A 14,221-nucleotide genomic window follows, 5' to 3' on the forward strand; every position below is an offset into this window, starting at 1 on the left:
CATGCAGATGGTGGAGGCCTGGCTTAATAAAGGTTCAGAGGGAAGTTTGCGAATCCCTTAAAGACTCTGTCGGGGCTGTTTGTGAGATATATTTGAATTAAAAATCTGTGGCTTAGCCTGGTGGTGGTGGTGCATGCCTTTAATACCAACACTCAGGAGGCAGAGGCAGGCAGATCTCTGTGAGTTCAAGGCCAACCTGGTCTACAGAGTGGGTTCCAGGACAGCCAGGGCTACCCAGAGAAACCCTGTCTCAAAAGCAACAACAACAAAAAGAATCGATGGCTCTGGGCAGCTGGGGCTGAAGAATCAGTGGTGATTAACAGCAGACCAGAACCACTGAAGTGAAGCCTGAGCTCTAGTGGGACAATCTATGCTGGTTATCTGGAGCTGAGAAATTAGCAGCGATTAAGAAGAGATGAGCATTATTTTGACCATTTTTTGGTTTTTTGAGACGGAGTTTCTCTGTGTAACAGTCCTGGCTCTTCTGAAACTTTATCTGTAGACCAGGCTAGCCTTGAACTCATAGAGATCTACTAGCCTCTGCCTCCCAAATGCTGGGATTCAAGGCACATACCAGTATACCAGCCCAGCCCCAAACATCACAGTTTTGGTTTTTTTTGTGTTTTTTTTGTTTGTTTGTTTGTTTTTGTTTTTGTTTTTGGAGACAGGGTTTCTCTGTGTAGTTTTGGTGCCTGTCCTGGATCTTGCTCTGTAGACCAGGCTGGCCTCGAACTCACAGAAATCCGGCCTGGCTCTGGGATTAAAGGTGTGTGCCACCGCCGCTCAGCCTTTTTTTTTTTAAATAATTTATTTTTATGTGCATTGGTGCTTTACCTGCTTGTATGTCTGTGTGAGGGTGTCAGATCTTGGAATTACAAGGCACTTGTGAGCTGCCATGTCAGTGCTGGGAATTGAACCCCAGGACCTCTAGAAGAACAGCCAGCGCTCTTAACTGCTGAGCCATCTCTCCATATTCTTTACTCACCAGCTTACATTGTTTTTTGAGACAGCACGTCCTATTGGCCTGGAGCTCACCAATTAGGCTAGGGTGGTGGCTACTGATTCCCCAGGGATTTGTCTGTCTCTACCTTCCCAGTTCTGGATGTACAAGAAGGTCACCATAGTGGTTTTTGTTTGTTCATGTTTTTTGGGAGAGGATCTCACTATGTAGACCAGGCTAGCCTCAGTCTCACAGAGACCTGCCTGTCCCTACTTGCCCAGGGCTTAGATCAAGGTTAAGGCTACCACATTGGACTACACACCTGGCTTTCTAAAATGGGTTTTGGAGATGTAACTCAGGTCCCTGTGCTTTCAAGGCAAACACTTTATGAGGTTATCTCTCGGCAGGTTTCTTGTTTTTCTTAAATGTTGTGTAAATTGTGAGTGTGTGTACACTTAAGTGCAGCTTCCCACAGAGGTTGATCTCCCTGAAGCTGGACCTAGAGGTGGTTATGAAGTACCTGACTTGAGAGATGGGAACTGAACTTGCAAATTTGGGTCCTCTGTAAGAGCAGTGCGCCTTCCTAACCACTGAGCCCTCTCTCCAGCCAACTTTTTGCTTTTGAGACAGGGCCTCATATAGCCCAGACTAACTTCAAACTGACTATAGCCAAGGATGATCTTGACCTTGTAATCCTCCTGCCTCTACCTCCTGAGTGCTGGGTCTCTAGAGGTGTGTGCCACCATCAACCTCAGAACTTCGTTCACACTAGGCAAGCACTCTGGAAACTGAGCTGGACTCCCAGCAAGCCCTCTCTTCTTAATTCTTCCATCTGGGTCCTCTAAGAACCCCCAAGATGTCAGACATGATGGGTTTCACTTTCATGGGAATAGGTGCAAACGTCTGTTTTGTGAGTTGCTGTGTCTGCCCAGATACTACAGGTCTGTCTGTGTAGGGCAAAACCAAGGAGAAAAAGCAAAGGAAGGAGTCATCTACTGGAATATAGTCCTTTGGGCGACAGGTTTTCTTTTCTTTTTTAAATTAAATTAATTTAGTGTATATATGTATGTGTGTGTGTGTGTGTGTGTGTATACAGTATGTACTATGTTTTTGTGTCTGTGGGATGTGTGTGTGTGTGTGTGTTGTTTCTGTGTCTGAAAGCGTGTGTGTGTGTGTGTGTACACATCTGTGTCTGTGGTGTGTGTATGTGCGAGAGAGACAGAGAGAGAGAGAGAAAGAGAGAGAGAGAGCGAGAGCACACTTTTAACCAAACAGCTGCTTTTACTGAGCTCCAGTGTGTCGCCTAGTAGGGCCAGTGCAGCAGCAGGCTGCCCTCAAGGGTCAGTCCATGGCATGATGGGAGATGCAGGGGTGCACATATCCAGGATGCCCTTCAGTACTCTCCGAGGTTGGCCGAGACAGAAGCAAACACCGGGACTCTCTGGAGACCAGAACAGGCCAGTACAGTCGTTCAGCCTCTCCTCCAGGCCTGGCTGGGTCAGTCCCCAGTCCCTAAGACAATGCCTGTATCCTAGGCCTATGGATTACTACTGTTCCCACCACTCCCTGGAAGAAAGATGACCAGCAACACAATCAGGATGATAAGCAGGCCACCAGCCACCGCCAGCCCCAAGTAGATCCGGCACCGAACGTTCTCCCAGCGCTTCTTCTGGGCTAGAGTCTTGGTTGTCTTGCTGAAGGCCGAACTCTGTGGGTACCCAGAGACACCGAGAGAAAGAGAGTTAATGGTTCCCACAGGGCCTCAAAGCCAGCTCTCCATCTCTATACCAGCATCCTCCCTACCCTGTCCCCCGGGACCCTTCCAGCCTGGTTCCCGACCTCCAACACTGCTGTAACACCTGACTCCTGATTCTGCTAGTTCACACCCACTTAGCCCTTGACCTCTAAGAATGTGCACAGCTCCAAAGACTTCTTAGGTGTATTTATTTATTTTGTTTGTTTGTTTGTTTTTGTAAGACAGGGTCTCATGTAGCTCCGGTTTGGACTTACTGTGTGATGGAGAATGAGTTTCTGATCTCTGGATTCCCTGAGTGCTGGGATCACAGGTGGACCACCGCTGTGTTTCATGCCGTGGTGGGGAGTGGGGCCAGGGCCATGCATGCTAGGTAAGCACTCTATCTGAGCTACAGCCCCAACCCAAGGCCATCTTGGTGAAACCCACTAGTCGGAAACCAGAAGTCCCACACTAGGAAGCAAGCAAGCCCCAGACCCCACCTACAGCCTCCCCAGCCAAGCCTAAGAGCTCCCTCTAAGGGTCAGACTTCTCCTGTCCCTCCCCCATTCCCAGCGGCCACCCACCATGTCCAGGAGCTGGTCTGAGCGCTGCTCCAGCTCTGCCAGCTTGTGGTCACGCTCCAGGACCTTGTTAAAATTGTTGAGCATGATTTCCGTCACTTCGTCCGCCTGCCGCTGGCATCGCTCCAATTCTTTCCCTGCCTGAGCACCAAGCCCAAGGTCAAGGATACAAGAGTTCCCCACCCAGCCTTCCTCCCGCACAAAAGACCTAAACTCCCCGCTCCCCTGCAATGTCTGGGTATGGCAGATGAGTAATAGCATCCTTTGTGTGTAAAGGCTTGAGCTATTCAGGTTAAAGGGCTGCCTTCTGAGCAATTGACCTCCGGGCTCTTTACCCATCCGCTCCAGGTTTCAGCACCTCAGCTTCTTCTATGTTACCTCACACTGGGAGCTTCCCAGGCCTCCAGCTTCCCACAAAGCAGACACTTTGCTCACCTGCTCCAAGATGGCATCTACCCAGTGTCCATCTGTCCTACGGCTTCCCACTGACCCCAAGAAATGGCAAAGAGCAGGGAGCCAGGCAAGAAAAAAAATATTCACCCCGCAAGACTAGAAAGGTCTTTTGAGACCAGGTCACATCAGCATCTCTGCTTAGAACCTCTCTCAAACCAAGCAGCTCACCTCTCCCTCTTTGGACCCCTGGCCAGTCAGGCCAGTTCTGCCTCTGAGCTAACCTGCTCTCCACTTTTCAGTGGCCACCTTCTAATGTGCTCTCCTCCTGGGAACCTGAGACCCTCTGGCCTTTGGCCTCCAGCCTTCTAGGCAGCCAGGGCTTGTTTCCCTGGGATCCACAGTTTTCAATGGTATCCAAGTGACAATCTTTGGCTTCTGAACCTGGGCGGCCCAGCTTCACCTAACCAGGAAACCCAGTTTGTTTTGGAGGATTGGGATGAGAAAGGCACAAGTGTCAATCTGGGGGATGTGAAAGGGGAAGGGGGGATGGGGTGGGGGCAAAAGCCCTGCCGTCCCTAGATGCCTTGTGCCGAGACCAGAGCAGGTCTATTCAGGAAGATGAACACCAGAGGATTAGCAAACCACAGCAACTCCCTCCCCCAGCCTCGTCCTTCCCCATTCTATCTCCTTTTCACAGAATGTCAAACCCACCCCCCCACCCCACCCCCCACTTCCGGCCAGCCCATATCTCCCATTGTTCCCAGCAGACATTTTGGCATTTGACAGAATTCCACTTAAAAGCAGAGAATGTGTGTTGGAAGAGACCTGGTAGTCACAGAGGATTACCTCCTCCACAGGCAAGAACCCTCACACAGGATCATCACAGCTTCCCTGCACACAGCCCCAGAGCATTCCCAGGGCATGAGTCCTCTCTCCACAGCTAGATCACAAGCTCCCAAAGGGAGGGCAGGGGGCAGCACCCTAGTCCATCCTCCAGCATCCAGAAGCCTGGGAGGCCAACACAGTGCTGGTCACTGCAAGGACCCAGGAAAGGGGTCAGTTGCTGGATTGCCTATCCAAAAGGAACTCTTAGTCTCAAGAGAGGTTCTCCTGATGTGCTTATCTAGCCCAGCAGGAGTTTCGAGGGACAGGCATCTGAAACCCAGATAGGTCAATATTTATCTAAGAGCTAGAAAAACAGCTTGTTTTGAAAGTGGGGCAGGCAAACCAAGGAGGCAGAGGGTGCAGAGGCTGGGACACAGGGCAGCTTCCTCCATTCCTGAGTCGGTTGTCATCCCCACCGTGACTACTGGATTGGTGGACAAGGCTCCATTGTTTGAACTTCCCCAGATCCCAACACTCCAAAAACTTGGGAATGGACAAAGATTTAAAGAATCACCGCTGGAGGTTGGTGGGAGGATGCTGGGGGTATTTTCGTTTTTTATTATTATAGGGGGACCCAGATGGGGAAGTCAGAGGACATCTTGTCCACTTTCCCATGGGTCCTGGGGTTGAACTCAGGGCAGCAGGCTTGTGTGGAGAAAGCGCTTCACCTGCTGAGCCACCTTATGGCTCCTGTCTGTCTGTCCTGTCCCCAACTGCCCGCCCCCACCCTGCAGCATGAGTGTGCTGGGTGTGGTTTTGCTGGTACACCTGCCTGTAATACACCCAGAGGCCAGAGGAGGATGCCAGTGCCCTGCTCTCTCACTGCCTATCTTACTCCCTTGAGAGCAGGTCTCTCGCTGAACCTGGACGAGGCTGGTAGCCGAAAGCCCCACCAATGCTCATGCTTCAGTGATAAGTGCTGTTAACCACTGAGCCATTGCCCAGCATCGTTCCCCTTTCTGTATCCTTTCTCTTATCTTTTTTCTTTTTCGACAAGGTCTTGCATCACCCAGGTTGGCCTCCAACACACTATACAGCCCAAAATGACCTAGTACTTCTAACCCTGTTAGCCTCATTCCTCAGTACTAGTAGTGCAAGTGTGCCCTACCATGCGCCCAGCTAGTGCAAAGTGTGCCCTACCATGCCCAGCTAGTGCAAGTGTGCCCTACCATGCCCAGCTTATGTGGTGCTGGTGACCAAAGCCCAGGGCTTCATTCATGCTCAGGGAAGCCCTCTCTACCTGCTGAACTACATCTCCAGCTCTGTTCTTCTGTTCTGGATGCTACCACTGTTGTTATCTTATTCCCATCCAAGGGGAAACGCAGAGTCACATTCTATGGAGAGCTGGCTGTGCCTCCGGCTACAATCTGGAGCTTTTCCCCTCCACAGCGAAGCCATGGCACTGCCTATCGGGAGCCAAGATGGGCTACCAGCCTAAAAGAACACATACATTCCAGGGAACACAGCCACCAAACCCCAGCCCACTTTGGCCCCCCTCAACCAGAGGCAAAAAGACCCTAACTATATGCACAGGTCTCTGCTGGAAGTACGAAAGATAAATCGCTAGGAAAGTGTCGGGGAAGAGTTGAGCCGAGGGCAAGCAAGGGCCATGCTGTCCTGTGCCACCTGTAACGCAGCCAAGGGCCTGGCAGCTGGTAGACACACGGCAGATATTTTTTGAATGAATTGTGCCTGTTTTCAGGGAGACTTCTCTCTAGCTGAGGAAAAGAAACATGTGATACCATCAGAGAAGGGTAGAGTTACACACGGAGACATAAAGTGCCCTAGCCACTCGTGGAGTGGGTAGATTACAAGGGTCACAATTGTAACCAAAAGGACAGATGTTGGAATGGAGCCGAGCCATTCTGGCAGAGACAGGGACACAGCCCACTAGCGAAGGGACCTGGCAGAGCGTGGAAAGGCTGGGTGGGGCTAGGGAAAGCCGCAGAAGTCAAGGGGTGGAAACTAGTGTGGAGGAAGTGATAAAACCCAACCAAGTCAGGTGTGGCGGCATGCATAAGCCGGGAATCTCCAGTCCCAAGCCAGCCTGGGCTGTGTAGTGAGATCTGTCTCAAAAACAAGACAAAAGCATTAGGTGTGACACACGCCTGTAATCCCAACGTTCCAGAGGCAGAGGCAAGAGAATCGGAAGTCCAAGGCCATCTTTGGCCTGGACTACATGAGACCGTCTCAAGGCGGAGGCTGGGAGTGTGTGGGCTGGGGAGAGAGCTCAGTGGGTAAGAGTGCATTTATAAGCTTCTGAGTTTGGATCCCAAGCACCCATGTAAAAAGCCAGTTAAGGCTGCACACCCCAATACCTCCAGCTCTGGTAGAGAGCGGAGAGAGAGGATCATTGGTTTTACTGGCTGCCATTCTGGCTCCAGCTTTGGTGAGAGCCTTTGTCTCAAGGGAATGCAGCAGAGAGTGATAGAGCAGGAACACACACACACACACACACACACACACACACACACACACACACACACACACGGAGAGCTTCAGACTATTGGTGAGCACCTCCCCCTCCACACCACCCACCGTTTTGTTTTGTTTTACATACCCCTGGCTGGCATGGAATTCAATATATAGACCAACTAAGCTGCTCGGACTTACAGATACCTTCCTGCTTCTGCCCGAGACCATGCCTCTTAAAAACAAGAAGTAGGGTGTGAGCACGCAAGAACATAGCCCTAGCACGTGGAGGAGGACAGAGCACATGACATGATAGAGGAAAATTCCCAGAGCCTGCTGGCTCGTTCTCATGTAAAAACTGTGTGTATTGGTGAGCACTTATAACTTCATTTCTGGGGGCATGGGAGACGGGAGGACTCTATCTCAAAAACAAGGTATACTGCATCCCTCACCTCAAATCCCGCCTGCCACTTCCCAGCTGATTCACTAACACCGAGGCTTCCACCTTTCCGACCAAACGCTTCCTCTTCTGTAAAGTGGTAAGAACAGTGCTTACCTCGGAGATCTCATATTAGCTCAGATTATGTAGTACATTCTAAACAAAAGCCTAAACAATGCCTGGCCCATACTAAATGCTAAATAAATAATATCAATTAGTATTAATGGAGACCATTTTTCATCCCTTTTTCTTTTTACTAAAGACTTCTTTTTCTTTTCTTTTTTTTTTTTTTTTTTTTTTTTTTTTTTTTTTTGGTTTTTCGAGACAGGGTTTCTCTTGTGTAGCTTTGCGCCTTTCCTGGAACTCACTTGGTAGCCCAGGCTGGCCTCGAACTCACAGAGATCCGCCTGGCTCTGCCTCCCGAGTGCTGGGATTAAAGGCGTGCGCCACCACTGCCCGGCAAGACTTCTTTTTCTTAAACATATGATTTTTTTTTTTTTTTTTTTTTAGATTTACTTACTTTATGTGAATGAGTATTTTTTCCTGCATGTGATTATGGGCACCATGGGTGTGCCTGGTGCCCAAGAAGATCAGAAGAGGATGTCAGACTTCCATGGAACTAGAATTATAGATTGTTGTAGGCTGCCATGTGGATCCTGGGAATCAAATCCAGGTCCTCTGCAAGAACAACCAGTGCTCTTAACTACTGAGCCATCTCTTCAGCCCTAAGATTTATCTTTAAAAAATATTTACGGGGGCTGGAGAGACAGTTCAGCTATTAGAGGCAGTGGCTGGTCTTCCTGAGGACCTTGGTTTGATTCCCAACACCCACGTGATGGGTACAACCGTCTGTAACTCCACTTCCAGGGCATCTAACAGCCTATCCTGGTCTCTTCAGGCACTGGCTATATGAACCACCCAAAATGGATACTGAGGACTGAACTCAGGTCCTCTGTAGAAGCAGCAATTACTCTTAATCAATAAGGCCCCTCTCCAGCCCATTTTCTTTTTCTGTCCAGGTCTAATGTAGTCAGGATGACCTTGAACTCACTACACATATCCCATCATACACACTTGGCTCCTCCTGCCCACTCTTTTTTTTTTTTCCTCAAGATTTATTTCTTTTGATTTTCGTGTGTGTGTGTGTGTGTGTGTGTGTGTGTGTGTGTGTGTGTGTGTGTATGGGTGTTTTGTCTGCATGTATGTCTGCGCACCAGGTGCAAACAGTACCTGAGGAAACCAAAAACAAAAACAAAAAAAAAAAGAGTGTGTGACCCCCTGGAACTGGAGTTACAGACAGCTGTTAGTTGCCATGTGGGTGCTGGGAATCAAACCTGGGTCCCCTGTAAGAGCAGCCAGTGTTTTAAGGCTTATTTTATTTTTATCTATGAGTATTTTGCCTGCGCGTGTGTATGTGCACCATGTGGAAGTCAGGTTCCTTGGAACTTGGCGTCTGGAGAAGGGTGGTTGTGAGCCACCATCTGGGTGCTGGGAATCTAACCCAGGTCCCTGGAAGAGCAACAAATACTCTTAGCCGCTGAGCCACACTCCAGCCAACACCACTCCTTATGAAGAAGTGTTGGGGGCCTTAGGAAGGATATCTTAGATGTGGCTGTAAGTCCCTCAAGACAGTGACCTTTCCTTTTCTTTCTCTTCTTAGGAGATGCACACGCAGCCAAGGCTTCCCCGTTGCACACACACTTGTGCATTCACTTGCCTCTTAGCTAAGTGAGGAACCTTCTGTGGATCACCCAGGAGCTGCTGTCTTTTCATCAGGTGCTACAGGCTATTGAGACCTTTGATTATGTGTGTGGTACTGGGGACTGAATCTAGGATGCCACACACTGCAGCCCTTTCAGAAAGTTTAATTAAAAACAAACAAACAAACAAACACGAAAGAGACTCTCAATGAAGTGCACAGCCTGGCCTGAGACTTGGGGGAGTCCTCCTGCCTCTGGTCCGGAGTGTTAGGATTAGGGGGGGGGGAGGCGCGCGACGGCGGCTTAAGTCTCGAGCAATAGCAACAGCCACTTTGCAGTGGGCACACCACCTGACCAGCACTGAGCTGGCTGTTCAGGTGGGTATCTGGCTAAATCTTCACAATAACCCACCAAAGACAGAGTCATTGGCCCCGTTTTACAGCCCAGAGGTGGTAAGCTGCCTGGAGTCAGTAGGTAACCAATCTAAGGGCCGAATGGTCAGACTCCTGGGGCCACCGGTCTAAACCGGGCTAAACCAGATAGAGAGAGTGGGGGTGTGATGCTGCAGCTGACGGGCTCACCACTACCTACCGGTCACTTGATGCTGCCAACGGAGCTGGTGTGCAGATGAGAGGAGCCTGTGACCACACACCCAAACTCCGTCAGATGAATGACTTCAAGACTTATTTTCGGCTGAGCATAGTTGTGGATTTATTTCATCCCAGAACTCAGTAGGCAGAGTTCGAGGCCAGCCCGGTCTACATTGTGGGATCTTGTCTCAAGAAAAAACAAAAACAAAAAAAAACCCAACAAACAAAAAAGAATTATTCTGTAGCTGGGCATGGTACCAGATCATTGTAATCCCAGCACTTGGGAGGTAGAGGCAGGAGCATTGCTGCAATGTCAAGGCCAGCCTTGTCTAAAAGTAGTTTAAGGGCAATACAGCAAGACTGCCTCAAAAAATAGTTCATCCTAGTCAGGCACGGAGGCTCAGCTTTATAGTAGGTTCCACACCAACATGATCCTCATGATACTTTGTCCCCCCAAAAACAAGCAAGCTAAGTAACTTTTTAAAATTATTTATAGTGAGGTTGGAGAGATGGCTCAGTGGTTAAGAGCACATGCTGCTTTTCCAGAGGACCTGGGTTCCATTCCCAGCACCACTTGGCAGTTCACAGCCGTCTATAATTCCAACATGAGGTGATCTAACACCCTCCTCCAGACTCCACAGGCACTCACATACATGACACACATTCATACATGTAGGCAAAACATTCACACAATGAAATCTTTTTAAAAGTCATTTATGATGCTAGGGAGATGGCTTCCTGAATAGAACTCCTCCTGCCCTAGTCTGAGAACCAGAGTTTGAATCCAGAGCACCCACACGAAAGCCAAGCAGTTCCGTTTGCAATCCCAGTGCTCACGATACAGAAACAGGGGATCCCAGGGACAAGCTGGTGAGCTCCAGGCCCAGCCAGAGACCCTGCCTCCATAAATAAAGCAGAGAGCTATTGAATGAGACACCTGACATCCACCTCTGACTTCCATGTGCACCTAAACACATACATGCCCACACATGTGAACAAGCATGTCCACTGAGGGGTTGGTGAGGTGAGAGGCGGCTGTGGCTTGTTCCTTTCTCTCTCTGGTCTTTCAGGCAAGCTTTATTTGTTAGATCATACACAGACTATCACCACACACGTGTACGCGTGCAAAAAATGATTGCTCACTTCCCTCTTCCCTGCCACTGCTTTGTCCTACGCTGGTGGCACAAAAGAGCTGCTGTGTCTTTTTTGACCCAATGAGTCACAGAGAAGAGACCAGAAGGAAAGGGAAAGGGGTGGGGGTAATTAGGTAGTCTGAGCTGGAGACAGAAAAAGGAACAAGAAGAGAGGGAGAGTTAGCTGATGGAGCTGGAGACAGGCTGGAGGAACAATGTACTCCCGCAGGCTCTGAACCCCCTTTGCCTGGAATGCACCCGTGAGCATCCCAAGGTTCTCCGGTACAGCCAGAGAACAAACCTAGCTCACCTTCATCTCCGAACTTCTTCTCCCCAGGAGCTGAGGGCCAGCTGGACGCCCACCCTCCTCCCCATCTTTTACCCTGCACTCTCGGAAGTGGGCTCTCAGCTCCAGCCCATTCTCAGAGCCTCCCTCAGTTTCCTGGTGTGGACTCAAAGCTAAGGGCTACCTTCCTGCCCCACTTCCCTTTCCTGCCTCCAGTTCCCCAGAGACGAAGCCATCCAGGCACTGCCATCTCCAGCCAGCCCGCATGCATCCAGCCTCAGAGTACTAAACTTGCTTCCAGCCTGGCCCATCTTCCCAGGAGCCCCAGGGGAGGGGGATCCTGGCACCAGAGGTCCCTGACACCTTTGCCTTGGAAATGGCAGGTCTGCGGCAGCGGGAGTTTGGGTGAGTCAACGCAGGGTTATGTCACTAGGTAGAGGTTAGGAAAGAGTCAGCCTGTGTCACACTGAAAATTTCATGGAACTTTTTTTTATAGTAAACAACTTATTTTCTCTTCTCCCGGGGAAAGTGTTTATCCTTCAGCACCCGGCCTAGAGCATTTACTCAGGTTTCCACCCTTGGGCCAGCTCTGGCTCCTGTCAGCCCCGGGAAGAGCTGCAGAGGTCATCACATTACCTACCACTTTCTTAGCAAAGGGTTCTGAGTGCCTGGTAGCAGCAACTATAAACATCTCCTTTAACCTCTCAAGGACCCACTAAGGTAGGTATTGCTGCTCCTACTTTATGGTACGGAAAAGAAAGCTCATGGAGGTTAAGTGACTTTGCCGGGTATTGCCGGGAGCTGGTAACTGCCGCAGGAGCGTGGGAAGCCGCAGCTCCGCTCACTCCGCCCCGACGGGGCGCACTCTGTGTCTCCTTCCCCGGCTGCCTGCAAAGTGGGGGTCTGGCCCATGCGACCAGCGTGTCTCTCACCCTGGGTGGGGTTCGGGCTCCTACCTCACGCCCCTGAACAATCGCCCTCTGCCCCTGCCCGTCTCACCATCGCCTCCGCAGCCGCCGCCACCGCCTGCTCGCCGGCTCTGGCTCCTCTGCCCGGCGCTGCCTCTGTGCCCGCGGCCCTGGAGGAAGCCGCGGGGCGGGGCGGCCCGCGGGCCAAAGGGGCGGGGGGCGAGCCTTCTCAGAGAGGTGCCCGACCCGGGCAAACCGAAAGCGGTAACGGGGCCCTTGGGGCGCCTCCTACCGGGCCACCAGCGTCCGACTTCCGATGACTCCCCAGCCTGGTGAATTGAACGGTGTCTCTTGGATCTGAGGTTGCAACAGGAGTTAGCCAGGGAGGCGACATTCCGTCATGCGACAGGCATCTGTGAGTGCTAAGTGCTCGAGATGTTCGTGAGCAGGCCAGGATGCCACCATGGTGAGTGTATCTCACCCGAAATTAAAAACATCAATCACTCCAAAGTTCTGATTGTTTTCAGAAGGAGTAGGCGGCATTCTGAATACATCACATGTCACCGAGTTGTGCACTTAAAAATGATAAACTGAGGTCTGGCGAGATGGCTCAGTGGATCAAGGCACTTGATGCCAAACCTAATGATCAGAGTTCCATCCCTGGGAGTCACATCGTGGAGAGAACCAACTCCTGCAAGTTGTCCTCTGACCTCCGTACACCGGGGAGTGGAGATTTTTTAAATGCTAAAATGCTGCAGACATTTCCGTGAGCTAAAAGCCTCAACCAACGGTGTGTGGATGGATGGCCCTCTAAAGTTGCTGGAATGGGTCCCAGCCTGAAAAAAAAAAAAAAAAAAAAAAAAAAAAAAAAAACGACAACAGCAGCCAGACCAAGTTTTGAACCAGCAAGAGGCAGAAGAGGAAAGGGAGGAGATTTGAGCCAGCTTCCAGAGCAGTACTCCAGCAGAGACCTTCCCTTTTCTACAAGAATCAAATACAGGCAAACGGCATGGAAAGCCCTGAAGAACGTCAAGGTGAGTTGAGGAGCGAGCTGGTGAGCAAGCTGCTGCTGCAAGGAAAACAAACGCGGTTGTCCAGCTTCCCTCAGATGCCTGCCGCCAGCCCTGCGGGAAGACGGAGAATTGGAAGGAGAGCCATGATGGGGATGAGGCCGATTTTCCTGCAGGACTGGGAGAGATGAAAGAGCAGCCAAAGAGCAGTCCTTCCTTAATCTCACTGGCCCTGGCCAGCCTCAGGCCAACTTCAAGGTTAAAAGGAGCTTGTTTTTAAGGACTGTGCAAAAGGTATGATCAGAAAGTCAAAGGATTTGTAACTCAGGGAGAAAGAGATTAAGCAGTGCTGTGTTTGTGCTCATCAAAGACTAAAATGCGGGCTGGGAGAGCTAGCTCAGTAGTCAAAAGTGCTGGGTGCTCCTCCAGAGGACCCAGATTGAGTTCTCAGCACCCACATGACGGCTCACTACAGCCTATAACTCCAGCTCCAGGGGATCTGATGCCCTGTTCTGGACTCCTAGGGAACCAATCAAGCGTGTGGTGCGTAGTCACACATGCAAGCGAAGCAGCATCTTTACACACAAAATAAAAAATAATTTAAAGAAAAAGTCATTTAAAACATGACTTACTTATTTTACATCCTGACTGCAATTTCCCCTCCTTCCTCTCCTCCTGGTATCCCCGCCCCCACTTGCCCATCCCTCTCAATCCACTCCTCCTCTGTTTCTATTCAGAAAAGGGCAGGCTTCCCATGGGTATCAACCAAACATGGCGTATCAAGTTGCAGTCAGACTAAGCACCTCCTCTTGTATTAAGGCTGAGCAAGGCGACCAAGTATGAGGACTAGGGTCCCAAAAGCTAGCAAAAGAGTCAGAGACAGCCCCTGCTCCCACTGTTAGGAGTCCCACAAGTAGACCAAGCCACACAATTGGTACACATATGCAGAGGGCCTGGGTCATCCCGTGCAGCCTTCCTGGTGGTCAGTTCAGTCGCTGTGAGCTCCTGTGAGCCCAGGATAGCTGTTTCTGTAGGTTTTCTTGTGGTGTCCTTTGACCCCTCTGGCTTGTACAGTCAATCCTTCCTCTCTCTCTTCAACAGGATTCCTGGAACTCAGCCTAATGTTTGACTGTGTTTCCATCAGTTGCTGAATGAAGGCTCTCTGCTGACAGCTGAGCTAGGGACCAGTCTGGGGTTTAGGATGCTGGC

The 14,221-nt window shown here is 50.4% G+C and overlaps 1 protein-coding gene across 2 annotated transcripts; it reads right to left on the minus strand.

The window, feature by feature from the left end:
- Nucleotides 1–2,201: 2,201 nt before the first annotated feature.
- Nucleotides 2,202–12,514, minus strand: Vamp5 (vesicle associated membrane protein 5). 2 transcript variants are annotated; one of them, XM_037203817.1, is made up of 3 exons: nt 12,295–12,514; nt 3,260–3,397; nt 2,202–2,648 (listed from the first exon to the last, which is right to left on the minus strand). In XM_037203817.1, exons 1-3 carry the CDS (start codon nt 12,394–12,396, stop codon nt 2,478–2,480), a joined length of 411 nt encoding a protein of 136 aa, XP_037059712.1. In that variant the 5' UTR covers nt 12,397–12,514; the 3' UTR covers nt 2,202–2,477. The 2 variants fall into 2 exon arrangements, with proteins under 2 accessions (XP_037059712.1, XP_028711024.1); XM_028855191.2 differs by lacking the exon at nt 12,295–12,514 and adding an exon at nt 12,094–12,175.
- Between the last annotated feature and the right edge of the window lie 1,707 nt (nt 12,515–14,221).

The sequence above is a fragment of the Peromyscus leucopus genome, chromosome 3 (genome assembly GCF_004664715.2).
Source record: "Peromyscus leucopus breed LL Stock chromosome 3, UCI_PerLeu_2.1, whole genome shotgun sequence".
NCBI classification, from domain to species: domain Eukaryota; kingdom Metazoa; phylum Chordata; class Mammalia; order Rodentia; family Cricetidae; genus Peromyscus; species Peromyscus leucopus.